Genomic DNA, 25,846 nt, shown 5'->3' with positions numbered 1-25,846 from the left:
TGAATGTCAGGCTGTCGTGGTGGTGGACCACCATAGCCACCATCGGGACCGTAACCTTCATTGCCGTGGCGCCATCCATCGTTGCGAGGCTCATGTGGACTATATGTATCCGAACCTCGATCACTACGTCTATTCGAGAACCTGTCTCGGTCTTCGTCATCACGTCGTCTGCCGTGATGAGGTTCGGGATCACGACGATGGGGTTCGTGGTGTCCGTGTGAAGGGCGATCATCATCGAACCGGCTGTTCACATCATGTCAGGGCGTTTGCTCACTTGAGTCAGTCATGAAGACTTACCGAGTCTCCTCATGGTACGTGGTAGTTGTGCGTTCTTCGTGGTGGACTTGACTCTGCAAGTGACCTCCATGCTCGCTCTGCTCGAACCGATCATACTCTTCGTGCGGTTGTTGCCCGAAAGGACCTGTGGTTCGTGAGAACTGAGCTTGCCCGAAGCGGTCACCCGACGGTGACTGCCCGAGTTGCGTTATGGTCTGGGTGAAGGCGCCATTTTGACTGTAGGACTCGTGCTGGTACGTGCTCTGGTTTTGATCGAGCCCTCCACCAAGTAAGCTGCTTCCAAGGTCACTGGCAACGCCACTGACAAGAGATCCAAGAACTCCACCACCAACTGCTGCACCAGCCATTGTGCTCAATTGGTCTATGGGAAGGTCGGAAGGCCGAGGATTTTGGCCGCCGTTGAACGCTATGCTGGCCACAGACGACGGCTTGTTGGGGTTCACATTAGCCATACCCAGTGGGCGGTGACTGCCATGACCATGGTCCTTGACTCCCGGTTTGTGGTTCTTCCCATTCTCGACTCCACGGCGGCTGAGTTGCTCACGCAGGCTGTCTCTTTCCTGCTCGCTCTTGCTCCGCCACCAATTTTCTACCACCCTGAACATCAATTGGCGACCATCCCCAGCTCCGTCCTGCCCATGATCACGTAGTGCTGGGTGATGAAGGACGCCTTGTATGATGCGGTTGAGTGTGCGCCCAATATCGATGCGTTCGTCGTCCCAGCAAGCAATTATTTGAGGAACCACCCATTCTATCACTTGTCGAGCAACTTTGCCAGCAGGCTCGTTGAGAACATTGGAGAAGTGATCTTTCGACAACATTGAGTGGGTCGGATCTGAGGAATTATCGTCCTTGAACACGACGTGTTGCTTATCCAGGCTGGACTTGATGATCTGGCTCGATCCAGTATTCAGTTCCTTCTTGACCTGATTGATGATAGGAAGCACATATGGTGCAAGGAGGCTGAAGACGAATTCGTTGATGGCATCTTGTATCTGCTCGATCAGGTCCGGAAGAATGGGGATTTGCTCGATTGTCTCGGTGATGGACTGCAGGATCTCGTCATGCCATTGGATAATCGGATAGATTTGCTTCTGGACATCGTTGAGATAGCGCGTCCATTCCTCAGGCTGTCGAGGAGATATGCGAGAATTCTGCATTTGATGATTCATAGAGTTCTGTTTCAACTCGTCTGCCTTGCCGGCCTGATCATTTCCACCCAAGACACCAGAGGGTATCTTGTTCAACAAATCTTCTACAATGCTGTAATTTCCGTTCGTGTTTTGAAATTGTTGCATGGTTCCCTCAAGTTCTTCGATCTCACTTTGCGTGGTCTTGTCGTCAAACTCGCCGCAGACGGAATGGAGAAAGTCAACTCCTCCAAACGTACCGGTCACAATTGGATAAACAGGATGTCGTGCTTCACGGAGTTGGATTTGCGTACGGCGTCCAACGTGCGGGAAGATTTCTCGTTCGCCGAGTTCGATTAATGCAAGCTCCACATAGTTGGAATGGGCAGCGTAATCCTCCAAACAATGGCTCGCAGTTCCAAGCAACCGAAGAGCTTCATAGAGATCTCCCTTGTCTTTGCTGTGTGCGTATTGACGTCCAAGTTCAATCGATCGACCGAAAAGCCTCCTCACGAGACCAGCCGAGGTATCGATACCTAACCCCTCCGTGGCAATGTAGTTCTTGAGTCCAGTCTGAGGGTCGATAGATAGTTCGCGACGCTCATCGACAGGACCACGGAGACGTTTGTCGTATTTTCTGGCATCTTCGTTGTCTGCATAGTCTTTGGGATTGCTGGCTTATGTTAGCAAGCTTCAGTGTCAAGGTCGTCACAACATACTCGATATGTTCTTCAGGTCGATAGCATCCGAGCCGCTGTGTCGTTACTTCGAACTCCCCGGAGCCATAACCAAACGACATGAACCCCAGGATCCACAGCAGAATACGAATTGCTTCGGCGCTGACATGTTTGACGGTTCCAACATCAACGGCCTGACTGTAGTCTCTCAGCCAGTTACCGAAATATACCTGCTGATGTCAGCTCACTGTCGAAGGATTCGCCTGGACCACTCACTCTTTTGACGTCTAATTTACCAAAGTTCTTGCCGCCCATCGCACGAGCAGCCACAATAGTGAGAAGTGTGTCCTCCAGGTCACCATGGCGCCAATTCTGACCTTCAATCTTGGATGTAGAACCGATATTGCCTGCCCCAAAAGCATGGGCAGGTGTTGCAAGAAGGATGATGCTGACTACACACAAGAGGATGACCCCGAATGATGATACCGCCATATCAATTGACTTTGGCAAATGCCCGGCTCGGAGTGGCTTGATAGGCTTCAATTCCGCTGATGTAAAAGATTGTGTGACAGAATTGTCGTTGGCGAGAGGTAGTTTAGTAGGGGCTCGAACGAGGGTAAAGAGACATACAAATAGACCTGAATTGAAAGGGAGAAGCAGCGCATGTAGACAGAAAATGACTGATTTTGAAGACGTGGCCTTGCCATCAAATCAAAATAACTCCAGCCTTATTGAGTTACCTCAATATCCTCACCTGGCCCCATCGTAACCATTCAGATTGTCGCAGACTGGATGTCTTCAAGTCTTGGTATCTTGGTATCTTGGCGGTGTTTCAGAAATAGCATCGTGAGAGCATCAAGAACCAAAAAGCATGGAATCATCATACCATGGCTGAACATGCTGACATTCTGGCATCCTTCTGCAAAAATGGCTGCAACGAAGGTGCGAAGAGGCAGAGTAGCAACAATTGATATTGAGAAGTCAGAATCCCTGCACTCCCCGCCCTCTCGGGGTCTCCGCCGCTTTTAGAAATCTAGGACGATGCCGATACCACAAAGAAGGATGATGCGAAATGCTGAACGTTCCACCTCCATTGACTGCTGGCTGGCCGATCTCCGAGAGGGCGTTGAGATATTACAGCGCTTCTCGTGATGGGTGTACCCGGGCTGTCGATGTAGGTCTAAGACAAGAGTGTATCAAGAGCCCTTGATCCTTTCTTCCATCTTACTCATAAACCACGGTGCATTCTGCTCCCGCAGTGGAATCGAGATCTGGTGACGGCAACAATGTCTTCTGAAGTGTAGACCTAGGCGTCGACATGGCCATATAAGATCAACATGAGGGTCATAGCCACGGAGGTGAGGACATTACCGAAAGTCCAGCCCCAAATGTTAGAGGCAAATGGATTGTCACAGCCCAAAATCAAATAGTGATTCCTCAAGTTGTGCGTAGACTGTATAAATGTAAACAACATACCTGACCCGGAAGCCCAGTGGGGTAGTAGGATGATCATGCGCATCCCTATGCAGTGGTGCTCCTTCGGCACAGTTTCTCCGCAGGCGATGACCAAACAGTGGCGCTGGCTTTTATCACATCACGAAGGTGGACGGGGTTGCCTAATTCATGGTGGAGATACACAACCGCGCAGAGATGCAAAGAAATGTTGCTGGAGTCGTGAGCCTCGTCGATACGAGTATTGCATTGCCATGACTGCATGCGAAAGTCCTTGTATGCCACATCATGTACTATAACTTCCTCTTTTCACAGTGTCAACATCAGCAAATGTTGGTCACATTGCTTTTGAGCATCAAAGGCGAAGTACAACAGGATAAGGGTTTTTCGCAATGCTCTTCAAGATATCTCTCCGGCAAGATTGTTCCGTGAAAGATTACAGTCATGCAAGACCTCGAAAACAGGCCATCAAACCCGCAGAGCCCTATAGGTACATGGTAATCCATGGCCCAGTCTGTGGAGATTCCCCAGAGGTGTGTGATGGTGGCAAGACCATCTTCCAGGAATACCTCATAGTAGATAAGTTCTTGGCACGTTGGCAATGATGGAGGACGCCGCTTTTAGCTTGCGGACTTCGACCCTCAAGAAAAGCGGCAAGGCATATATCAGCAGTACCTAGGACGACATGATCATATTGTCTGCCTCAGGCTAGCAATGTTGCAAAGTGGGAGGACAAAGAGAATTTCAATCAGCCCAGCGACAGACCTGATGCTTCGGTCTCATGCCTCTTACGGGTCATCCACTCCCCCAGCGGCTTCCAGATAGCAAGTTTCTCGGGTGGTCTCAGGGTTGCTGCAAGCCCGCTGGTGGAAGTGGCCACGAATGTCTTCGATCCTGCCCAGATGACCTCTCCCTCGGCGTCGACTGTTCTGCCAACCTGCATATCCTCGTCTTGCCAGCCCCAATGAAAATCGAGGTCTTTAAATCTCTTCTGGCCTTTCTTGACCATCCAGATGGCTTCCCAGATTCCTTTGCCCACAATGACCACGGCTTCTGGCTTATATTTGGCAATCTTCTTCTCGAGCGTCATGGCTCCTTCCTCGAGTTCCAACTTGCTAAGGCCATCCCCGCTTCTGGTCGGCCTCTCACATATGTTTGTATTGCCAATTGAGTATAGTTCCTGGAGGTCTCTCGTTTCGGCCGCAACATGCTTCTTCGGTGTAACGCCACTGTCGTGGAGGAGATGCCAGAATCGGTTTGACGGATGGGCATAAGCATGGCCAGTAGCAGCTGTCATGAGCCCTGGATTGAGCCCAATGCAGACAAGTGTAAGTCCTGGACGTAGACTGTCTACCAGATTGTTGACTGGATTGTAAGGATCCTTTGCCGCCCGCTCTTTCGTTGTGCTCCGGCTCTTCTTCAATCTGGGCGTGGATGAACCGCTTCTAGAGACAGGCGACTCGAAAGCCGAGCTGTCTTCAAGATCGTCCTGCCCATTCGAGACCTTTCGTTTCCTTCTTATTGGGGTACTGCTCGGGGTGCTGGTTGCGGTCCGCGGGGACGACCTATCGGAGATTCGAGGGGAACGTCGTGGACCGTCCGTCTGCGCGAGAGACGAATACTCAAATGACTTAAGACGGTTCTTGAAGGACGCTGCTACAGCATCAGCCTGGATATATATGCAATACCGGGACTGGCTCACCCTGGTCGGGTACTGGCGAAATTGAATACCTGCGATCCGGCGATCCGGCGTTCCGGGCCCCAGATAGTGACTCTGGTGATGTTTCAAACATCTCGTCTTTGTGTGAAGTGTAAGGCAGGACTTAGGGAGCAGACTGGCTCGGTGCGGGAAAGGAAACCCGCATAATGAGTGTGGTCGCAAGCCAGTGGCGACTGCTAGTGAAGAATGACTTGATTCTAGCTGTAGTAGAGGTTACACAATCTCACTCCGATCCATCATTCGAAATACGACTTGCGCAGGCTCCCGCTTGGGCAGAATCTGAGATCATCTCGCTTTCCCGAACTGCATTTCCGCAAAGAGTGATACAGTGCATGCAAAACATCGTCTCGCTGCTTTAGGACGTTTCGAGAGGCTGGCTTTCCGCGAATCCAGCCATCTTCCCGTCCATCTCCACCTCCACCTTTTTCCTCTTTGCCCCGACCTTTTACCATTAAAACTCCCACTTGTTCGAGTCGTCTGCCGACGTTCACCCGTGTGAGTTCTCGAATCCTAGGCAACCCGGACGACAAGGTAGGGATACATTTCCGATGTCGTCTATATCTCCTACAGTCCCTTACGCGTCCTCCCAACCCCAGGACTCGGGAAGCGCATACAAATATGAAGACCCTACCGCATACCAGATTCAATCCGCATTCCCAAACCAGTTCGAGCTGCCCGTGTCGGCTCCCCGCCCTGATCTCGAGCCTGCCCAAGAACAACAACCCAAAGCCAAAGCTGGAAGCTCGGAGCCGAAAATCCGCTTGAGGAAGGCATGCGACAGCTGCAGCGTACGAAAAGTCAAGGTATCTATGCGCCTCTACCGTCGATGCATGCCAGAAGCTAACAGTGACAAATAGTGCGACGAGGCTGGTCCGCCATGCAAATCCTGCGCTGCTCTCGATATTCCATGTACCTTTGATCGACCGAGTCGTCGTCGCGGACCGCCGAACAGACATGCGGAGGCCATCAAGAGACAAAAACTCGAAGGAGGCGGCTATGAAGTTTCCAGAGGTTCCCCAACCCATGATGCAGCATACAGTCTGGCAGCGCTCTCTGCCCCTGTGCTTCTGTCGGCCGAGTCAATTTGCGACCTGCCGACGTTGAAGATTCTTCTGGACGACTACTTCACATACATTCACCCTCTGATCCCTCTTCCGCATGAACCGACTTTCCGTCGGTCTTTCGAGGCCAGAGAGGACCGAACGGACCGAACATTTCTGGCTCTCATTGCCTCCATGGTAGAATGCCTCGTGGCTTCATTTCCACGCAGACCCAGACAACTCTTCACTACAGAGCCGGCAAGATCACAATTTCCCAACGCAGGTGCCGTAATAGAGCGATGTCATCAAGTCTTCATCGAAGCTCGTGGTCTCGGATACCTGGATCGGTCTCTTGGCCTGTATGATGCCATCGCCAGCTACCTGACAGGACTGGCAGCTGCTTATGTGCTAAACACATCACGTTTGCGCTTGTATCTCGGCGAGTGTACAATGCTTACCCGGGAGCTTGGCTTCCATCGGCCAGAGGTTAGTCGATCGGCTTCGGTGACACCCGGCGGATCATACCCACCAATGGTCGATCATGTCTATCAAGAGTCAGGTCGCCGACTGTTTTGGTTGCTCTTTGTGGGCGCCATGTCGGCACGTCAACTCGATGAAGCCGAAGGTGACATGTTGATGCCTCCAGTATCACATGCAGAAATGCTTCCGCCTCTACCAGTCGAGGTCGACGACGAGAATATCACACAGGACCAAATATTTCCTCAGCCTCGTGGTGTCGTGTCGGAGTTGGTGGGGTTCAACCTGAACGTCAAGGTTTTTAGAGCATTTCACTTCCTGGCCGCGTTGGAGATGGCATTTGGTGCTAATACGGTCTATGACTGGGATCGTCAACGCCAGATTATTCGTCGTGCTCTACAAAATGTCAAAGAAGCAACAAAAAACGCACCCAAGGAGCTACAACTGCATCCGTCCGACGGCTTTGGCGAGTGGCCTCCTACGCAGAGCGATATGTCGGCCTATGCACAATTGTTCAACGACCGTGATGGCGTGCAGTCTGATCCAGTTGCAGATTCTCTTGGTGCCCACGGGCAGTACCCGGTGCCGCATTCTAAGAGAACTGTACAATTTGAGATCCAGAAGGCCAATATCTACGCCACACAATTATCATCCAGGTCTTACCTGGTGGAAAGATTCTGGAACCTATATGACATCGTCGAACGTGACAAAGCCAATCTCACTTCGGACAAAGTTATGCCCAGTTCTTCTCCCACGACTGGAATCATCACCACGGGCATGGAGCATGGCTACAGAGAGGCTGCCGGTCGGACACCCAGTGACAGCTTGATGGATGCTGGGGAACAAACTATGGCTGTGGAGCGCGAAGATATTGTTCGTGATATGGCTCTGCTGCTCAAGAGCATCAACCAGGTGAATATGGAGCCGAACGGCATGAGCTTTGTAAGTTTGGCTTCCTTCTTACATGAATAAGAACTGACGATTCGCAGTGCAACAAGATACGAACTGTCGCGTCAACTCTACTCGAGACAAAACGTGCTCGTATGAGTTCCATGCCGACATTGGACTCGGAGAGTGTCAATAAGTATCTGCATACCTTCCTCGACATATTGGCCAAGTTGGAGAGATTAGGTCCTGGGCGGTATCGGGGAGTATCTGACGGGAATACTGGAAGCTTGTTGAGAACCCCAGAGGAGATTGAAGATGAAGAGCTTGTTCACTGGGCGAGTCTGAAGGAGCATCAAGAAAGATTTGTTCGGTCCAGCGGATTCTGGTGAGCATGGGCAGTGAGTGTTTTCGATGTTGTTCAAGGCTCGAGAGAACCAAGAGAATCAATGTGTCTATTGGTCATCCTCGAACGATGACGATAGACTTATGAGACGATTCACAGGCGTGTCACGAGACAAGGGTTTCCTGAGCAGTAGGCATGCTGCAAGTTGTATGGACACAAGTGGTAGAGGTACGAGCATAGACCTTGTGGTGCGGTGCATAATGTAAGATTTAATATTGTACCAATGTAAGCCGAAAGGAACCCTCCAATGCACGCTGAAAACCGAGAACATAAGACATTCAAATCCAATTCCCTTTTCCTCATGACTGGGTTGATCCATTTGATGCATCCTTCTTTTCAGAGCCGGCCTCTTTCTTCCCTTCAGTGGTCTCTCCACGTCTCCATAGTCCAAGCACCTCCTTCTGCAGAAGGCCTCTGACCTTGATATTGGCAATGTGTAAGGTGGCCACTGCATGCTGGATACTAGGCCGCCCGTCAGGATAAACAATGTACAAGCCTGACTCCAGCTCTGGGTCGGGACGAAACTTGTCATGGTAAGCCTTCTTGCCCCCGATGGGCAAGTGGCGGAATGCACGACGATAGCATGATTTGGTCATGGACGCCATCGGTCGTGACAGGGCTGTGACTTCGCCGAGTTCAGTAGCGGGCTCGAATCCGAAGCTCAAATAGTCAATGCCGGCATGGTGCAAGAGTGACATTGCTGAGAAGACAAGCAAGTCCGTGATGCCTCGTGGAGCTGTGGGAACGGCGCAGTATGGGTCAATGTGGTAGCCATTGTCAGCACCGATCTTTCGTAGAGCTGCAAAGCCATTGCACTGGCCTTCGCGGTCTCGCGTGTAGATGTATGTCATCAGGACTGGGATGGCAAAAGGGTCAAAGACAGTCATGTAAGCTTGAGGCTGGGAAGAGTTGTTGCGGTTGTCTCGCCATGAGTCGTAGATGTGTCGAAGTTGTTGCTCGAGAAGCTCGTCACGACCTTGAGCTGGTACGTAGACATGAACCGAGATACCGCCTCGTTCGGGATCCAGCATTTGCTTGTTTTGCGTGATTATTCTTTTGCCCTCTTTCTCCTGCAGGACAGGGTTGGTGAGTGGGTTGAGGACTCTTTCTGTTCCGAAGCGCATCGTCACCCACTTCTTCCCATTGGCGTATGAAAGAAAGCTCTCTGATGCTCCGAGCAAGGCAATGCCCCAGCCACGATGTTTCCGCAGACGTCTGAATTCTTCGAAAACACTATCGTATCGGTCTGGGGAGCAGAGAGGCTCGCCACCAACAACTGCTATGTTGTTCTTCACCTTGTAGTAGAGTGCTGCTTGGCGATCTTTGCTCATGAAAAAACTGTAGGAAGGATCAAGAACGCCCATGTGAGATACTCGGCCGTATCTTTCGACCAGCGTGCTCAATGCTGAAATCGCGGCAAAGTCGTCGAGAGTGAATGTATGGATGTCCTTACTTTTCTTCTTCGGTCGGGGACTCTCGGCAAGAGATGTGGCGCTGCCGATATCCATGGTCATCACTTGTGCTTTCAACGTGGAGGTGACCACCTTTTTCTCGATCATCCTGCCTTCGTAATCAGGCTTCTGATAGCTGAGTGCCTTGGCATGCTTCAGTCGTGCGAGAAGGTCGTTTGATTCGATGTCTGGGACGGGTGATACGACTGACGAGGCCATACTCCCACCTAATGTTTCAGCGAAAAGTGCTTTCGTTGACTGAGACTTGTTGTTTTGGGTGCTTTTGGTCTGGGTCTTTTTGCTTTGCTGGCTCTGGGGCTGGGGGCTTTTTGGCTGCTGGCTTTTGGGCTGGGATTTGTTGTCTTCTTCGCTCTCGGGCTGGGCCTTATCGTCTAGCTGGACCTGCTTGGCTAGCTTTTGAGTGGTCATTGACGCAGCCACTGACTGCTTTCTTGATCTCTTCTTGAGTGGCTTTATGTCCACCAGTGTGGTTTCGCTGTCGTCGGCAGACGACCTCGGTAAAGATTCCATCTCTATCGTAGCCGTGAGAAACTGCTGCGTCGACATGTCATGAATGCAATCCATCTTCAGGAACGCGAACAAAAACTGTCTCAAACGTGAGTCCTGTTGCAATGCCTGGTGCAGTCTTTCTGGAAGAGTGATCTCGCAGCAGTAGTATGGATGCGTTTAGGGAAGGCTAGCGAGTATCTTGCAGAAGATGATGTGAAGATAGAGATTGACTTGGGCTCAAGCACGGGTTTTTATCTTTGAGGGCCTCGCCCTTCAGGCTCTTCACAATTTCGATGTCGGCTCGGATACTCTATACTGTGGAGGGTATGGTGTTCGAAACTGCCCAAAAGAGTAACGACCTTGCCGCAATACTGCGGTTTAATTGGTCAGCCAGTCTGCTGAACCATAAGACCGAATACGCGCGTACCTTTCTTAAGCCTTAGGCCAGCCAAGCATAGCCCCCTCAGCCGTGAAGTCAACGCCTATCGATTCGTTCAGTCTGCCAGTTTGCAGGCCTACAGGCGGAATTCCTTTCGCCGAGAGAATCGTCCATTCGACCCCGCAATGCTTAGCCATGAAGGTTAACTCTGATTTCTCGTATCGGGTGACGAGTCGGGAACAGGCAGAATCATTCCAAGACCCAGAAATAAGTCTGGCACAACACCTGCATATGCTCTCTGCCTATGACTTGCAGACAGTGACGACTGCATGCAAATGAGCCTCACAAACACCGTGCCATGCGACACCATACTTGGTTAGTCCTCACGATGTGGTTGGTAATGGAATGCACAGGTCGTGCAACTTGTGCTCGAATATGCATGTGGAAATTTGCAAGCTTCGCATTGTGTCGAACATTTTGCTGGCGTGTTGATTGCATGGTCAGATAACCTGCTCGAACGTGACGCCTAAAGGCACGTCTGTTTGTCTGATTGAGGACGAATGTTCGTGTCATGTCGTCCCTGTGGGTTTGTTCGAAAGGCGCTCCTAGTCGACCCCACGTTGGATGAGTTGAGATCGCCTTTGCGACATACTTGCTGTCGCCGTCGGGTCAAGCGGGAAATTCACCAGCCCGCATGGTAGACCATTTGCCGGCTCCGCGATCGTCCCTGCTACTCTACGGTTCTCGTCCGGTTATGTGCGATTTCGTCGTTATGACTCAAGTGTCGAACGCCTGGCGGGCTCGTGATCTGCGCGTTGCTGACACGAGGAGTACACACGGCAGGGACACTGCCGGAATGGCGGACATCGTGTCCATGGTAAAGTGTGCCTAGCCTTGTACGGTGGGATGTCGGTACTTGGAGGTGAGATGAATTTAGGCCAATGTAGACGAGCTTCGATGACAAACTGCTGTGACCGGCTGGCTTGAGATTGGCGCCTCTACAGTCGCGTCTCCAGCTCTCGTATCGTCCCCTTTGACCCGATACGTACGTTGAGACGTCTGCTTTGTATCTGCGACCGTAGCGGCAGCAGTACAATCAAGACGTTTGGGGGAATGTCGGTGGCTCATGACTCCAGCCCTTCCCCAAGGGACATTCGCATCAGATGTGGTTCAAGTGGATGTTGCTCATAAACCTTGGAAATGACTCAGTTGTTGTCAACGGCCGACAGGCCTAACAAGGGTGGTGCATGTGATGAGCCTCACGTCGGCTTCCCAGGACCACCGATTTCCTAGGAGACATCTTCGGGATCGCCCCAGTCAGGGTCTGCCACCCGTTGCCTCGCCCACAGCCTTCTCACCTCCTCACGTTCTTCTTCATCTTCGGCTTCTTGACCCTCCTTCTCTTTTCTCACCTTCAGCCTCAATCGTCCTTGAGATCCACGTCCGTTAAAATCCAGAGTCCACTCAAGCGGCAGCTTGCCTTTCGGGGCCCCGTCAGGCGTATCCTCGGCTTCGGAGCTAACCCAGCTGTAACCAGCTTTGAGAATGATATTGACAAAGATCGTAAAATATCCCCATCCAAGGCGACGAACTTCGTATGGCGGATATTGCTTGATGACTCGTGGATTGCGGAACGTTGGGTGCTGGAAATCAATTGGCAAAACTCAACGCGTGGTGGAAGCATGCTTACCAGGAAGATCTGCATCTCTTCGATCAAATCGGTCCTCGAGGGTCTCACAAAGAACGTCCAGTCATGCCTGTTGTTAGATTCGTCGTACGCCCTGATGAGCCTGTGCTGGTTTCCGATGTACACGGTGAGAATCTCGATTTTAGTGGCGACATCATCTTCATCTGCCAGGGTACTCTCTATCTCACGGGCCTTGAATGACTTGGGATACTGTCGTCGTAAGGCTGATTCTCTTAACGGATCAAATGTGGCGGTCGTGGAAGTCCGGCACATGGGACATCTCGTTTCGATTTCATGCGGTAATAGGACCACGGCTTGATCATCCAATCCGACCGTAGTCATTTGAGAGGTGATGGAGACATCAGCCCAATGAGCCATGCACGCTTCGCACAGGGTGTGATTACATCGAGTCCGAACCGGTCGATAGAGAAGCAAATGGCAGATGGGGCAAATGTCATCTTGATCGATTTCTTCAACTTCTTCTGCAGGAGTCGCCTCGACCTTTTGGTTATGGCCCGCATCAGTCTCCTTCCGGAACGATGTACTTGCTTTTCGCTTCGGCATCATGAGAGAACATCAGACACGTTAAACATGGTAAAGGTGACGGGTGAACCTCTGTCAAAAGTACGGATAAGACGATCCAGCGTGTATATGCGTCATCGATCCCGTGCTCGACCGTACTAGTAGCTTGCTGCCTGCCAATCTAATCTAATCTCATTTAAAATTATGGAGTGATCTTTCGGCTGCGGAAGTCTCGGGAGATTAAGAATTTCACGCGGTCCAGACACGCCACGAACCCTTGCACATTGAGAAAGCCTCGTACCTCGTAAACCGAGTTGCATGACACTGATTCTCCAGGGAGGCAAAAAGTCTCCATGAGGTGACCTGCCGTTAATACCTCAAAACAATCAGCACTCCTTTCCCATCTCTTTGTACCTCTGCGCCAGTCCAGTCAGTCCTTTCGCCAGCGTCCTGTCCAGAACGTATCGCTTATCGCTCCTTTCAGACCTGTCTTGTTCGATCTTGTCCACACGAGTGTCACTGTCATACACCATGCCAGGCCGAACGCTTCCCACGATACCTCAAGCAGAGGTCGAGGCACACAACACCAAGAAGTCATGCTATGTGACGATTGGCGAACGCGTTTTCGATGTGACCGACTTCATTGACTCACACCCCGGCGGCGGTGAATTGGTACTAGAATATGCCGGCAAGGATGTTAAACAGATCATGGAAGACGAGATATCACACTTTCACAGCGAGGCTGCCTACGAGATCCTGGAAGAAAGCCTTGTTGGCTTCATGCCTACCGAGCCCGTCCTGAAAGCCGCCACGAATTCTTCGCACCCTGACCAAGTCGTCCCTCTCCCCGCGACCGCGAATGGCAAAGAAGAGCTCAAGAAACAGGGGGTTGACACGGATGAACTGCCCACCCGAGCCCCATACGCCTCAACCGGTTTGTCGTCCGCCGAGGACCTCAGCAAAGACACGGACGTGGAGACGGACTGGAAGACGCACAAATTCCTAGACCTCAACAGGCCTCTTTTCGCGCAGATGCTCTTCAGCAAGTTCTCCAAGGAGTTCTATCTCGAACAAGTCCATCGTCCGCGACACTACCGGGGCGGTGACTCTGCACCTCTGTTCGGAAACTTCCTCGAACCCCTCACCAAGACGGCGTGGTACGTGGTTCCGACCCTATGGCTGCCACCAGTGCTGTACGGCTCATACCTGGGCCTCACCCATCTGCCCGTGCCGCAGGGTCCCCTATACTGGGCTCTGGGTCTGTTCCTATGGACTCTGGTCGAGTACATCCTGCACCGATTCCTCTTCCATCTCGACTACTACCTGCCTGACAATCCTGTGGCTCTGACCCTGCATTTCCTCCTCCACGGCATCCACCATTACCTACCCATGGACAAATACAGGCTGGTCATGCCTCCTACGCTGTTCGTAGTACTCGCCACGCCGTTCTACAAGCTCGCGCACGCTGTCTTCTGGTATAACTGGTACGCCGCTATCACCGTCTTTTCCGGCGGTATCTTCGGCTACATCTGCTACGACTGCACACATTACTGGTTGCACCACCACCAGTTGCCCAGCTTCGTGAGGGAGCTGAAGAAGTACCATCTGGCCCATCACTACCAAAACTTTGAGTTAGGGTGGGCATTACTCATATCTACGTCTTGCACGAGTGCTGACTAAGTCTTCTAGATTCGGCGTCACCTCCAAATTCTGGGACTACATCTGGGGCACGGAACTCCAGTATGCGAAGCCGATCAAAACTTCATAAAGTCCTTGTTGTTTTCCCGACCTAGAGCGGCGGAACTTGTATAAATATTAGCATAGACAGGATAGAATGTCGTTCGAGAATGAGCGTTGTGCTCCATGGTTTGGTTTGTGCTGCAGCGCAGGTGTAGGAAAGGATGTACTCTATAATAATTTCTAATGCTTGAACGAAATTTCATCACCCACATACTGCTGCGATACTGAAAGGGATATCAAGGTAGAATGGAAAATGCTATTCATTGCTTCGTACTGTCGTTCTCTGGAATTGGGTTTCTTTTTATCCAAAAAATGGCCCCCAATATGTGTGATGCTAAAGTGTCATGCAAGATGCTGTGTTCAAGAATCTTATCCCATCTGTCCCAAGATCCCTCCCAACTCATGAAGATTGGCAAAGCACATGTGTGAAGCCGTCCTGCAAGCCCTCAACAGCACAATGTTCATCAGTCATCACCGTCACAATCACAATCATAAGAACCAGGCAAAAGGATTCCGTGCACGGAGACGGAATGCAGGGTGTGCGGTCGACGCCTCCACTGCAGGTGCCTGGGCGGGTAGCTGGTAACCGCGGAAAGGTGCAACAGTCGGTGCGGGTGCTGATGGATGTTAGTCAATGTGCCAACATTTCACCACCGAGTATGATTAGACTGACCTTCAGCTCGCTTGGTGTACTTTGTTTGGTAGACCGTCTCAAAGACAGTCTGTGTGATCGAATCGTAGTCAGTGAATGTAGCAACGGCTGCATCTTCAGCACCACCACTGCCGTTTCCGTTGTGACCGCCATGGCCAGAAGAACCAGTCGTCGCGGCAGCAGTCACTGTAGGTGCCGACACCTCCTGGGTAGTGGTGTAGGTGACACTAATGGGAATGACGCTGAAAGTCTGAGTCTCAACGCCAGCACCAGTCACTGAGCCAGTGTGGACGGACAAGAATGCCGGAATGGCAGTGTCCGTCTCAGTGGCAGAGGCAGCTGCACTGGCTGCGCTGGCACCACCCGAGACAGGACCGGTTGCGGATGCTGAGAAGGGAATGACCGTGCCTGGGGAATTTGTTAGTCGTTGCGATACGTTAGCAACAGAGAACAGTATGATCTCACCTGAGACAGCCGTGGGGTTGGCGATATCTGTCAGCTCGGCAGAAACAGCTGCGTTGTCGAGAGCTTGACCCTGGTCAAAGCTGACATCCTGCTTGGAGAATGCTTCCGAGGAACCATCATCGACAATATCAACGTCCATGCAAGTGGTGTAGATTTCTTGCTTTCCGTCAGGAAAGCCTGATGTGCCTGGCAGAGTTGGCCAATCCCACACCCAATACAGAGTGTAGGGTTGCCCGCTTGGCGCGGTAGACGGAATCTCAATGTCTTGCTGACACCACAAGTCGGCACCCATAAGACTGTCGGTTGGATGAGGGAATTCCTTCTGGCGCTGTGCGGAGATTGTGCCGCCATTGATCTGATAACATTGTCCATCATCAAAGTTTTGAGTAGAGAGGAGAACACCACGACCATCACCACCTGTGCCGTCGGCATTCCACACACGGTGGATGGCAAGGAAGGCATCGTCCGGGCTAGGTTGAGTGGTACCATAGACGTAGACTGTGCCACGGTTTCCAGGTTTGCCTGGCTGATTGTCTGGTAGGGTGACGTGACCGTTTTCTTGATATCTGAGGGCGATGCCTGACCCAGCAGCTGCCTGCAGTCTCGGGCTGCCGGAGGTTTGGTTCTGGGCAGTCTGGGTGGACTTGCACATCAGGTCGGTGGAAAGGAGCTCGTTGATTGTGCGCCCATCTGGTGGAAGGAGGTTGACCATGGTGGGATCACTGAAGCCGGCAGTGCCACGCAGAACATTGCCACGAGCAAAGCCTGGTGTACCGACCAGTGTACCGTTTGGAGCAATGACCATCATCTGCTCAATCCAGGTGTGAGCTGAGGTGAAAGGAACTGCAGCAAGCAACCCAAGAAGGGCGCTGCGCACGGACAGTTTGGACAAAGACATGGTTGAAGTGTTTGCAATAGTTGTAAATTGGGTCTTCGACCGGCGAAGTATAGCTTTTTGGTTCGATCAGGAATCGAAGTTGGGATCTTGTGGAAATTTGATTCGCTCAACGGTGTACAGTTTTGCTGTTGTAAAGATTGTGTATACTCTCCGAGTATGTATGTATTGTTCAAGCGATTGGTAGTTCGCGATATCGAAGCGCAAACGAAAGGAACAATAGAAGGCTGCTCGGCAGTCGCAAAGGATTGACAGGACAAACAAAGGAGTGACAAGGTGGAAGGAGTGACTATGCCAACATTGACAATATAGGAACAAAGGAATGTAGACAATGCCTAGGCAAGCATTGTTTTGCAAGTCTGTGGTAGTTCGGAGAACAATGGAAATTTTGGAAAGCGATAACCGAGACCTTTAGGTCAGGTACAAGGCAGTGTTGCAGTTGTGCTCACGAAGTCAAGAGCTCTTGACCATCAGAGTGGATTGTGGATCATGGATATGGGAATTTTCGATCGACATCTAAGCGCAAGGAGGCGACCGACTGTTTTAGACATTCCGGCTGCATCCATGCTCGACAGACCCCCTTTCAGTGGTGAAGCTCCCATCCACAGGATAATGCGGCAGCGAGATGGTGTCTAAGGTGGACCAGGTCTGGATATAGCATGGCAAGGTGGTGGCCAATGCTTCTCCAGAAGAGCTTGCATCATGCAGCTCTAAGGGTCTGGACTGGGTGTTTCAAAGACTTTAGGATGATCGCGTGGCGGGCCGGGATGGTCACTTTGGACTTGGTTGGAGCGGAATGGCTTGATGGGTTCTGCTAGATCTTTGATAAGGAGTGATAGGCAAATGAATCTGTGGGGAAGAGCTCGCCTTGACCATGTATGATATACACTCACCAAGTACTCGTTCACCTTGAACGCAGCTGCTCTTGTCACGATGGCTCCGGCAGCAGAAGCTATGCATGAAAGGTGAGGCAAAACGCGAGTGAATTGAGAACGAGTGACATATTTTCTGTGCCGTTTTCCTGTCAAAATGACGCGATCTTGACGGAGGCAAGAGTTAAAAGGGCGTGGACTCCGTTCTTTGCCCCCTTTCAATTCAACTATGAGGTCGTGTGACGATGCTAGAGGAGGTGAACAGTGAAAAGAAAGAAGGGGTTGGTCATAAGGGGCATTGGATTGTGACAGGCGAAGTCGCTTCAAACATTAGTGCATGTTTCAAGACTAGTCTTGGCGCCTTAGTCTGTTCTAGCCGCGTACATATCCACCAATCATCACGTCCAAGGCTCTCATTATTTGCCATGAATCTGGACCTGGAAAGACCATGTCTCTACCGAGTACCACTTCAACGACGTGGTGCACATTCACTACCACAAGTATATACGTGACATGGTACTCGACGTTTGTACCGTGAGAAAGTAATGCATAACTTCCATATCAAGGCATGATTGGACGACAAGTCAATTCGCAGCTGTCATGTCAGGTTTTAATGCACAGCTGTGGCCAGGCTCCAGTAGACTTGCATTAGGTCTTCGTGTGACATTCATGACTCGCAGAACGAACATCAGGACCATCAAGCTTATTCACCCAAGTGCCCGGACCCTGCAGGATTCGGCTAGATCAAGAGATTCCAACATGGTATGCCTGCGTGTGACGGTTCCCCCCAGTATATTCTCGTATATGATACAAAGATAAGATTGTCAAGGATCGATATGACGCTTGACGGTGGTTGTCTGTGCTTTCAGCGAACTACTCCAAACTCCATGCTGATGCTACTGAAATATATATGATCTCCGATCCTGTCCGCCATACCCCACAGTCACGAGTAGATCAACCAGGGATGTCCAGGAGTGAGAAGAGAGGGAAGATAGCCGCCGCACCGTGGACGTTGTCGTAAGCACTTGGTCCTGATCACCGCTTGAATTTACTCTCTTCTAAAAGCCAGCTCTCAAAGTTGTGCATATCCTTGTTCAACCTCCTGCATTGAATCTCATCAGCTCCATAACCGTGATCAACAAACCAGCGAAACATGATGCCCATCTCGGGAATCATCCATTGCAAAAGGGTGCCCATGAAATCGTAGGATCGAATCATTGGACGCCCGAGTGCTCTCCAGCAGATCTCGTTCGCTTGTGATTGTGTGAGTGTATCGCCTGCCAGACTGATGCCCTTGTTCTTGTAGTCGTCCGACTCGTGGTTCGAGAACGCCAAAGCCGCGAACATGCCGATATCTTTGGTGGCCACGAATTGTAACCCTTTATCGCCCATCTTCGCCCACATTGTGGCGAAGACTCGACCAGGGAAATCGGGAGTCAGGTTGTCCATGAAGCATGTCGGTCGCAGAACCGTGTATGTCATTTTCGTTCCACGAACTTTGTCGTAGAGGTGCTTTTCCACGTTATACTTGTAGATTGTCAGCACGTTGTTCAACGGTTGCCTACGTCTTCTAAGCTTGCCTTGGACACAAAATGTGGAACGTCCGTTGCGTTATAGTCGGACTTCTCATTCCCACCCCGATCGACGGAGGTGTAGACGAAATGTCTTACGTCGTGCGCCACAGCTGCATCGATCAGATCCTTGCCTTGCTTCATCTCTTGTTCTTCGACATCTTTCTTCATCGATGGTATGGTGACCAGAAACACACCCCATACAGCGCCAACGCCACCAGCTTTGGAAAAGATTGCGCCTGCATCGTGGATGTCACCTTCGATGACGGTAATCTTGGGGTTGGCAGCGAGAGTTTGGGCTGTTTTCGAGGTGCTATTGCGCGTGAGGGCGAGGATGTGGAAGGGGAATGGAGGAGGATTGGCTAAGAGAGCCTTTATGGCCGAGCCACCCTGCTTGCCGGTGGCACCTGTGACGAGGATGTTTCGAGTACTTAGGGGCGTGTCCATGGCTGCAACCGAAACTCTGGGGAAAAGGTCGAGAAGCGAAGAGAGTGTGAAACTACGATCAAGAAACACAAGAATCAAGTATTGACGTTGCCGAGCAGCTCTCCGCAAGCAAGCCGGCCGAATCAATCTACGTCAGTTCCTTGCCGTGCATTTAGTCATGAAAGGAGCAACTTCCGACGGCCAACTACCCAGTAAAAGACGGCGCGCATTTTCTTGGACAACTAACTTCATGCTGGCGCCGCTCTCGTGAAGCTTCTGGCAAGATGATAAACGTGAACGCCTTTCAAAACAGCCTGACAATCATCAGAGGAAGCAGGTAGGTCCGGCTGACTTTCCCTTAAAATGTAGAAGCCGCATGTGACACGGATTTCATCTCCGGACATTTCTCCCCCTTTTCACCATCTCAATCGACGTATTCATCTCAAATAGAGTTACAATTTGCATCGAATCTTGTCAGTCACATTAGCATGGCACAGTTCACAGTTCAGGTGTAATGGCGAATGTACGTTCAGAGGGGATGCTCTTTTGGTCTGGATTGGTACATTGTTTGCCCTATGTAGTAATGACCACCTTCACCGGCACTCTTCCTTCATCCTCTCCTTCTCGTGCCCGGTTCGCAGCCAGTCTGAACGCCTTCTCGCCATCTGCGAGCGCAACCCGGTGCGTAACAAGATCTTCTGCGACGCCATCCAATTTTCCGCTGGCAAATAGGGCAATGGCTGCAGGATAGCAGTTGGCATATCGGAAGACTCCAATGATGTCCACTTCTCGCAAGGCTGCCGCTCCCAAGGGTAGCGTTTGTGTTGGGTTACCCATTCCCACAAGAACGAGTTTGCCGCCGGCCGCAGTAGCGAAGATGCCCATCTGCACACACGAAGGCACGCCTGTACATTCGTAAACCCTGTCAAATCCTGATTCTAGACCAGCTGATTTGGAGACCTCGGCAGCCAAATTTTGTGCTCCAGAAAGTGTTTCTTCGATTGTCGGTGCGGGCGCTTTTCGAGGCAGGAGAAACGTCTGGAGTTTATATCTCCCACCACCAAGACCCGCTGCAATCTTCAACCTTGGGGCGTCAATATCAGCAATGACAACATCAGTAACACCAGCGACTGCAAGGGCAGCGGCGGTCAGCATACCCACTGCGCCAGCTCCAAGGACCAGTGCGCTGGACCCTGTCAACGGCACTCCGGAACCCGAGCCAGCCGTTTGACTCCGATTTAGAGCATGTAAGGACACCGCCAGTGGCTCAATGAGAGCACCCTGCTCGAAAGTAACATTGTCGGGTAACTTATGGCACATGTTGGCCGGTTGTGATATCATCGTTTGTAGCGTCCCGTCAGCGTGAGGAAATGTCTTTGCCGAAGACCTGAAGGACAGCTTTGGGCATAAATTATACCGACCACTGGTGCATAAAGAACAGGTTCGACAGGGGAAACCAACTTCCATGGCTACTCTGTCGCCCGCTTTGAGACCTGCTGAAGGTGTAGGTCCATTGGTGGCGCCATTCGAGGAGTCTGGCAGCGCCGTCACGACGCCTGATGCTTCGTGGCCGAGGACCAGGGGCGATTGCAGGACGAAATTCCCATTCCGGCCCTCGTTGTAGTAATGTAGGTCGGAACCACAGAGGCCGGTCGCCTTGACTGCTATTTGCACTTCTCCGGGTCCAGGAGCAGGTCGTGGTCTTGTTTCCAGTCTCAAGTCTTTCGCGCCGTGTAGAACTAACGCTTGAATTGTTTCTGTAGAGGACATATTGGTCTGAGTGCGGAGAATGGAGAGGCTCTCAAACTTTTTTCGAGCAAATGGAACCTCTTCTCGGATTTATGTGCTCAACTAGGTATTAGAGATCAAAAATGCAGAATCTCTGGCATCGTCAGTACCATCCCACGCAAGGGACTGGGTTCTCCGATGTTCAATAAAGGAAACTTCACCTCGGTTTGCTGTCCGAGCATTGACTAACACGACATTCATTTGCCGTTGATTTGACTCCATCGCTGCATGCGCAAGTCCCAATCCAGCAATACTCGGCTAAAGAATGGAGCGATAGCCTTGCTGGTTTACTGATGGTGGGGATGATTTTCGGGGCATGGTTTCGCGAAAAAAGCATAAAACTGCGCCTGTGACGGGATGATGCGGGGGGCTTCTCTTTTACACTTCAAATGCCGATCAAAATAATGTTCTCCATAGCATCATATTCGCAGAAGTTCGCGGTTGATAGGTTGGAGCAACCACGTATTTGGCAAGCTACTCTGCCCTTGTCTCTTCTATCCTTGAGACCATACCACACGTTCCCAGTGAGCACAGGCTTTGCAGGTAGACTGACCCGGCCAGCGAGCACACAGCAGCCATCGAGTACCCGACATTCCTTCCAGCACCGGACCTTTGCGTCGACAATATCGAAGATGTCAAAGCCTAGCGTCCTCCTCATCGGCGGCTTGACCCACGCGAACAACGAGTGGAATGCCTACGGCTCGAAATATAATCTGAAAGAGTTCCTTGATGGAGATCGCCAGCAGTTCCTGTCCAACCTGAAAAAAGGAGAGTACGACGACGTAATTGCACTGTATCGTTCAAATAATTCGGTCGCACAGACTGGCCCCTTCGATAAGGAACTTGTTTCTTTGTTGCCCAAGTCTCTGAAGTTCATATGTCACAACGGTGCGGGCTATGACAACATCGACGTGGATGCCTGCACTCAGAAAGGATTGAAGGTTTCAAGTACACCGATTGCCGTTGACAACGCAACCGCTGATGTTGGAGTCTTTATCTTATTGGGCGCCTTGAGACAAGCCTGGGTACCGTTGAAAGCGATAAAAGAAGGAACGTGGAGGGGAAGCGCATCTCTTGGACACGACCCCAATGGCAAACTGCTCGGAATTTTGGGTATGGGTGGAATCGGAAGGGTATGCCAGCTGTGTGCATAAAAAACCTGGTTCGACACTGACTGGTACATAGGCAATGGCCCAACGAGCCCGAGCATTTGGCATGAAAATCGCCTACCACAACAGATCGAGGCTACCCAAAGAACTCGAGGGTGATGCCACCTACCTCTCCTTTGACCAATTACTTGCACAATCCGATGTCCTAAGCCTCAACTTGTCCCTGAACGCGAAGACTCGCCACATCATTTCTGCTCCAGAGTTTGCGAAGATGAAAGACGGTGTCATTATTGTAAACACTGCTCGAGGCGCCCTGATCAACGAGAAGGACTTGGTCGCGGCACTCGACAATGGGAAGGTCGCATCCGTGGGGTTAGACGTGTTTGAAAACGAGCCTGAGATTGAAGAAGGTCTGTTGAAGAGTGACAAAGCGTTCATCGTGCCTCACATCGGTACCATGACTTATGAAACGCAACGAGAGATGGAGTTGTTGGTCTTGCACAATCTGGAGAACGCGGTTGACAAAGGGTCGCTATTGACACCGATTCCCGAGCAGAAGAGCAAGTCGAATGGGAATTTATGATGCGCACATCGGATTATTTAAACCTTTGTAGATCTAGACAAAATTGAAGCCATCATTATTGAGAAAGAGGTTCTGATCATCGGTTACCGAACTGGAGCTAAAACTGGGGGACTGGGGAAAAGCCTCGGCAATCGAGATTCACATGCTGTAAATTATGCCCCGATGGTTGCGCAGGACAATTCCATCCTGCACGGTCATTGCGTCAACTCCGGTCAATGCACACGCTTCGCAACCACCTTGTCGACATCTGCAAGGCTTTTTGTTGATATCATGCAGTAGGCGCCTGCCATAGTTATCGAGCGACTTTGAGGCTACCCTTGAGCCATATTTCGACAATATGAGACGCTGTGGCGTCCCTAGATGAGGACACTACAAGATCAATCGGAACCCTTACGCAACGATGCCGGTTCAATCGAAAGAGGACCCGTTGATGGTCCTCTACAATCATTATATTTCCTTACTGCGATCCCGTATCAAGCGCACTCCGAGATCAGTCAGACTCGCCGCTACTGCCGCCCTCATCATCTCCATAATATCCACTAGCTATGGCGGTTTCAGATGGTGGCAGGACAGATCAAAAGAGAAAGCTCAAGGACGGCGACTACTAAGGCGGAATAGCGGACTGAGAGGAAAAGATGGCACACGTATCATATACGTTCCCAAGGGCAACACCACCTCCAAAGTCATCATCCATCCAACCAGACCTACTACTTTTGACGCGCATCGACGACTATTCCTCGCTCCTCCACGGGTTACACGCATAGGAAGTGGTGCTTCCACTCCTGCATACAGCCATGGACCACCTCCACAGACGAAACCGGGCCTCAATCTGGCCTTCCTCCACCAGTTCCTCAGCCTGTTGAACATTATGATACCCCGATTCCGAAGCAAAGAGACGGCATTGCTGATGAGCCACGGCGTGTTTCTCATTCTGAGAACCTATCTCTCCCTAGTCGTGGCACGATTGGATGGTGCCATTGTTCGTGATCTGGTGGCAGGCAACGGCAAATCGTTCATGTTTGGAATACTCAGATGGCTCTCGATCGGTACGTTGGCCTCGTACACAAACGCGATGATCAAGTTCCTGCAGTCCAAGATCTCAATTGCTTTCCGCACAAGACTGACACGGTACATTCACGACTTATACCTCAACTCGAACCTCAACTACTACAAACTCACCAACTTAGATGGCGGCGTTGGCCAAGGTGCCGACCAGTTCATCACCCAAGATCTCACACTATTCTGTACATCGGCAGCCTCGTTATATTCGTCTCTAGGCAAGCCACTCGTCGATATATTCGTGTTCAACTACCAACTCTATCGGTCTCTTGGTCCTCTAGCCTTGACTGGACTCCTATCCAATTATTTTGCGACGGCCACACTTCTTCGCAGACTCTCCCCACCGTTTGGAAAACTAAAGGCAGTCGAAGGGAAGAAAGAAGGCGACTTCCGTGGTCTACATGCTCGTCTGATTGCAAACGCCGAAGAGATTGCATTCTATGGAGGTGCCGATGTCGAGAAAGTATACCTGAATCGAGCCTTCAAGGAACTCCGCAGTTGGATGGAGGGCATCTACAATGTCAAAGTGCGGTATAACATGCTGGAAGATTTCGTCCTGAAATACTCCTGGTCCGCGTTTGGCTACATCATCACTTCCATTCCCGTCTATCTCCCTGCATGGGCTGGATTGAACTCAATGCTGGAGATGTCTAACTCTACAACCCCTGAGATGTCCGAGTCATTGCGAGAAAGATCTCACATGAAGGACTTCATCACCAACAAAAGACTCATGCTTTCACTGGCCGATGCCGGTGGACGAATGATGTACAGCATCAAAGATCTGTCTGAACTCGCCGGGTACACCTCAAGAGTGTATCAACTCATTTCAACCCTCCACCGTGTCCAAGCGAATGCTTACGGGAGCTCACAACGCCGGCTTTCAGGCAGAATCGAGCTTTACTCGCTGGCCGATGTGCAAGGAACGGTCCACGCCGGATTCGACGGTGTCCGTTTGGAGGACGTCCCCGTTGTGGCTCCCGCACTCTTTCCCTATGGTGGAGAAGAGCTGATAGATTCGCTCTCGTTTTTGGTGCACAGCGGTGAACATCTCCTCATCTCTGGGAGCAATGGTGTCGGCAAGTCTGCCATTTCCAGGGTCGTGGCCGGTCTATGGCCCGTTTACCGTGGCCTTGTCTCTCGCCCCCGCAACAATGGACAAGACGGGATCATGTTCCTCCCTCAACGCCCATATCTAAGTATAGGGACTTTACGCGACCAAGTCATCTATCCTCATACGGAGGTGGACATGCGCGACCATGAGCGGCGTGACAGCGAGTTAGAGAAGATACTCGAGGACGCCAAACTCGGCCATCTCCTGGCGCGCGAAGGAGGCTGGGACACCAGAAAGGAGTGGAAAGATGTGCTTTCCGGCGGCGAGAAACAGCGGATGGCGTTTGCGCGTCTATTCTATCACGAGCCCAAATATGCGTTCTTGGATGAAGGGACCAGTGCCGTGTCGTCGGATGTTGAAGGTCTGCTTTACGAACGGTGCAAAGAAAGGGGTATCACGGTCATCACGTTGTCCACCCGCGCCAGTCTCCGCAAATACCACTCTTCAAACCTCATCTTGGGTCTGGGCGACGAAGGATATGACTGGGAGTTGGTAAAGATTGGTGGAGAGGCTGAGAAATCTAGCATGGAGAAGGAAATCAAGGAGTTGAAAGAGAAACTTGCCATGGTTGATGAGTGGGAACGACGGAAGACAGAGATTGAAGAGGAACTAAGCCACGTGCAAGTTGTTGGTCAGGAAGGGACAACTGAGTTGAAAAAGCCCACGTACTTCTCGCAAGTGACGGAAGAAGGTGATGCTGGTGAGGCACCGTGAGGCACCGTGAGGCACGTACCTTGTCAGAAAAATTGCCATGTACGCCGCCTTGAATGCACAAGTTACGAGAAAGCTATTCCTCTGCCATGGTGATGCAGCCTTGTCTAAGCCTCTGCTTACCCTTTACTCCCCACAGTGTCAGCATTGAGCCATTGATGGAGATCGGAAGCGGGGAAATGTACCTTTACCACTTGCAGGATTTGAAGATGTTCTCCTTCTCGGTTGAGG

General features: G+C 51.2%; 11 protein-coding genes across 11 annotated transcripts; 4 read left to right on the top strand and 7 right to left on the bottom strand.

Annotated features, from left to right (window-relative positions):
- Positions 1 to 257: 257 nt before the first annotated feature.
- EDD37DRAFT_673875 (heterokaryon incompatibility protein Het-C-domain-containing protein) lies at positions 258 to 2,596 on the bottom strand (the record flags this gene model as incomplete). Its single annotated transcript, XM_062819489.1, has 3 exons — positions 258 to 2,100; positions 2,147 to 2,334; positions 2,381 to 2,596. The coding sequence occupies 3 exons, from the start codon at positions 2,594 to 2,596 to the stop codon at positions 294 to 296; spliced, it is 2,211 nt and encodes a 736-aa protein (XP_062667021.1). The 3' UTR covers positions 258 to 293.
- Positions 2,597 to 4,183: 1,587 nt separating this feature from the next.
- Positions 4,184 to 5,430, bottom strand: EDD37DRAFT_146205 (TDG/mug DNA glycosylase). Its single transcript, XM_062809623.1, has 2 exons — positions 5,259 to 5,430; positions 4,184 to 5,209 (listed from the first exon to the last, which is right to left on the bottom strand). Exons 1-2 carry the CDS (start codon positions 5,347 to 5,349, stop codon positions 4,305 to 4,307), a joined length of 996 nt encoding a protein of 331 aa, XP_062667020.1. The 5' UTR covers positions 5,350 to 5,430; the 3' UTR covers positions 4,184 to 4,304.
- A 233-nt stretch (positions 5,431 to 5,663) lies between these two features.
- EDD37DRAFT_639865 (uncharacterized protein) lies at positions 5,664 to 8,298 on the top strand. The gene is made up of 3 exons (XM_062817201.1): positions 5,664 to 6,079; positions 6,134 to 7,735; positions 7,783 to 8,298. Exons 1-3 carry the CDS (start codon positions 5,825 to 5,827, stop codon positions 8,068 to 8,070), a joined length of 2,145 nt encoding a protein of 714 aa, XP_062667019.1. The 5' UTR covers positions 5,664 to 5,824; the 3' UTR covers positions 8,071 to 8,298.
- An 85-nt stretch (positions 8,299 to 8,383) lies between these two features.
- Positions 8,384 to 10,102, bottom strand: EDD37DRAFT_653429 (uncharacterized protein; the record flags this gene model as incomplete). The annotated part of the gene is made up of 1 exon (XM_062818568.1): positions 8,384 to 10,102. The coding sequence occupies one exon, from the start codon at positions 10,100 to 10,102 to the stop codon at positions 8,384 to 8,386; it is 1,719 nt and encodes a 572-aa protein (XP_062667018.1).
- Positions 10,103 to 11,713: 1,611 nt separating this feature from the next.
- On the bottom strand, positions 11,714 to 12,675 carry EDD37DRAFT_612575 (uncharacterized protein; the record flags this gene model as incomplete). The annotated part of the gene is made up of 2 exons (XM_062815370.1): positions 11,714 to 12,067; positions 12,115 to 12,675. The coding sequence occupies 2 exons, from the start codon at positions 12,673 to 12,675 to the stop codon at positions 11,714 to 11,716; spliced, it is 915 nt and encodes a 304-aa protein (XP_062667017.1).
- Positions 12,676 to 12,897: 222 nt separating this feature from the next.
- Positions 12,898 to 14,606, top strand: EDD37DRAFT_639857 (fatty acid hydroxylase). Its single transcript, XM_062817200.1, has 3 exons — positions 12,898 to 13,062; positions 13,118 to 14,270; positions 14,323 to 14,606. The coding sequence occupies exons 2-3, from the start codon at positions 13,165 to 13,167 to the stop codon at positions 14,399 to 14,401; spliced, it is 1,185 nt and encodes a 394-aa protein (XP_062667016.1). The 5' UTR covers positions 12,898 to 13,062; positions 13,118 to 13,164; the 3' UTR covers positions 14,402 to 14,606.
- Positions 14,607 to 14,862: 256 nt separating this feature from the next.
- EDD37DRAFT_612573 (uncharacterized protein) lies at positions 14,863 to 16,388 on the bottom strand (the record flags this gene model as incomplete). The annotated part of the gene is made up of 3 exons (XM_062815369.1): positions 14,863 to 14,990; positions 15,047 to 15,433; positions 15,491 to 16,388. The coding sequence occupies 3 exons, from the start codon at positions 16,386 to 16,388 to the stop codon at positions 14,863 to 14,865; spliced, it is 1,413 nt and encodes a 470-aa protein (XP_062667015.1).
- Positions 16,389 to 18,184: 1,796 nt separating this feature from the next.
- Positions 18,185 to 19,367, bottom strand: EDD37DRAFT_146086 (uncharacterized protein). The gene is made up of 2 exons (XM_062809622.1): positions 18,838 to 19,367; positions 18,185 to 18,784 (listed from the first exon to the last, which is right to left on the bottom strand). The coding sequence occupies exons 1-2, from the start codon at positions 19,273 to 19,275 to the stop codon at positions 18,293 to 18,295; spliced, it is 930 nt and encodes a 309-aa protein (XP_062667014.1). The 5' UTR covers positions 19,276 to 19,367; the 3' UTR covers positions 18,185 to 18,292.
- Positions 19,368 to 19,790: 423 nt separating this feature from the next.
- On the bottom strand, positions 19,791 to 21,290 carry EDD37DRAFT_639853 (L-iditol 2-dehydrogenase). Its single transcript, XM_062817199.1, has one exon. It carries the CDS (start codon positions 21,022 to 21,024, stop codon positions 19,828 to 19,830), a length of 1,197 nt encoding a protein of 398 aa, XP_062667013.1. The 5' UTR covers positions 21,025 to 21,290; the 3' UTR covers positions 19,791 to 19,827.
- A 384-nt stretch (positions 21,291 to 21,674) lies between these two features.
- EDD37DRAFT_653423 (D-3-phosphoglycerate dehydrogenase) lies at positions 21,675 to 22,734 on the top strand (the record flags this gene model as incomplete). Its single annotated transcript, XM_062818567.1, has 2 exons — positions 21,675 to 22,175; positions 22,228 to 22,734. 2 exons carry the CDS (start codon positions 21,675 to 21,677, stop codon positions 22,732 to 22,734), a joined length of 1,008 nt encoding a protein of 335 aa, XP_062667012.1.
- Positions 22,735 to 22,885: 151 nt separating this feature from the next.
- EDD37DRAFT_146066 (ATP-binding cassette, subfamily D, member 2) lies at positions 22,886 to 25,796 on the top strand. Its single transcript, XM_062809621.1, has one exon. The coding sequence runs from the start codon at positions 23,135 to 23,137 to the stop codon at positions 25,616 to 25,618; it is 2,484 nt and encodes an 827-aa protein (XP_062667011.1). The 5' UTR covers positions 22,886 to 23,134; the 3' UTR covers positions 25,619 to 25,796.
- The last annotated feature ends 50 nt before the right edge of the window (positions 25,797 to 25,846 follow it).

This window comes from Exophiala viscosa, assembly GCF_022695815.1.
Source record: "Exophiala viscosa unplaced genomic scaffold EDD37scaffold_11, whole genome shotgun sequence".
Lineage (NCBI taxonomy): Eukaryota > Fungi > Ascomycota > Eurotiomycetes > Chaetothyriales > Herpotrichiellaceae > Exophiala > Exophiala viscosa.
Note: the sequence above shows the minus strand (reverse complement) of the source record. Positions and strands in the feature narration are given on the sequence as shown.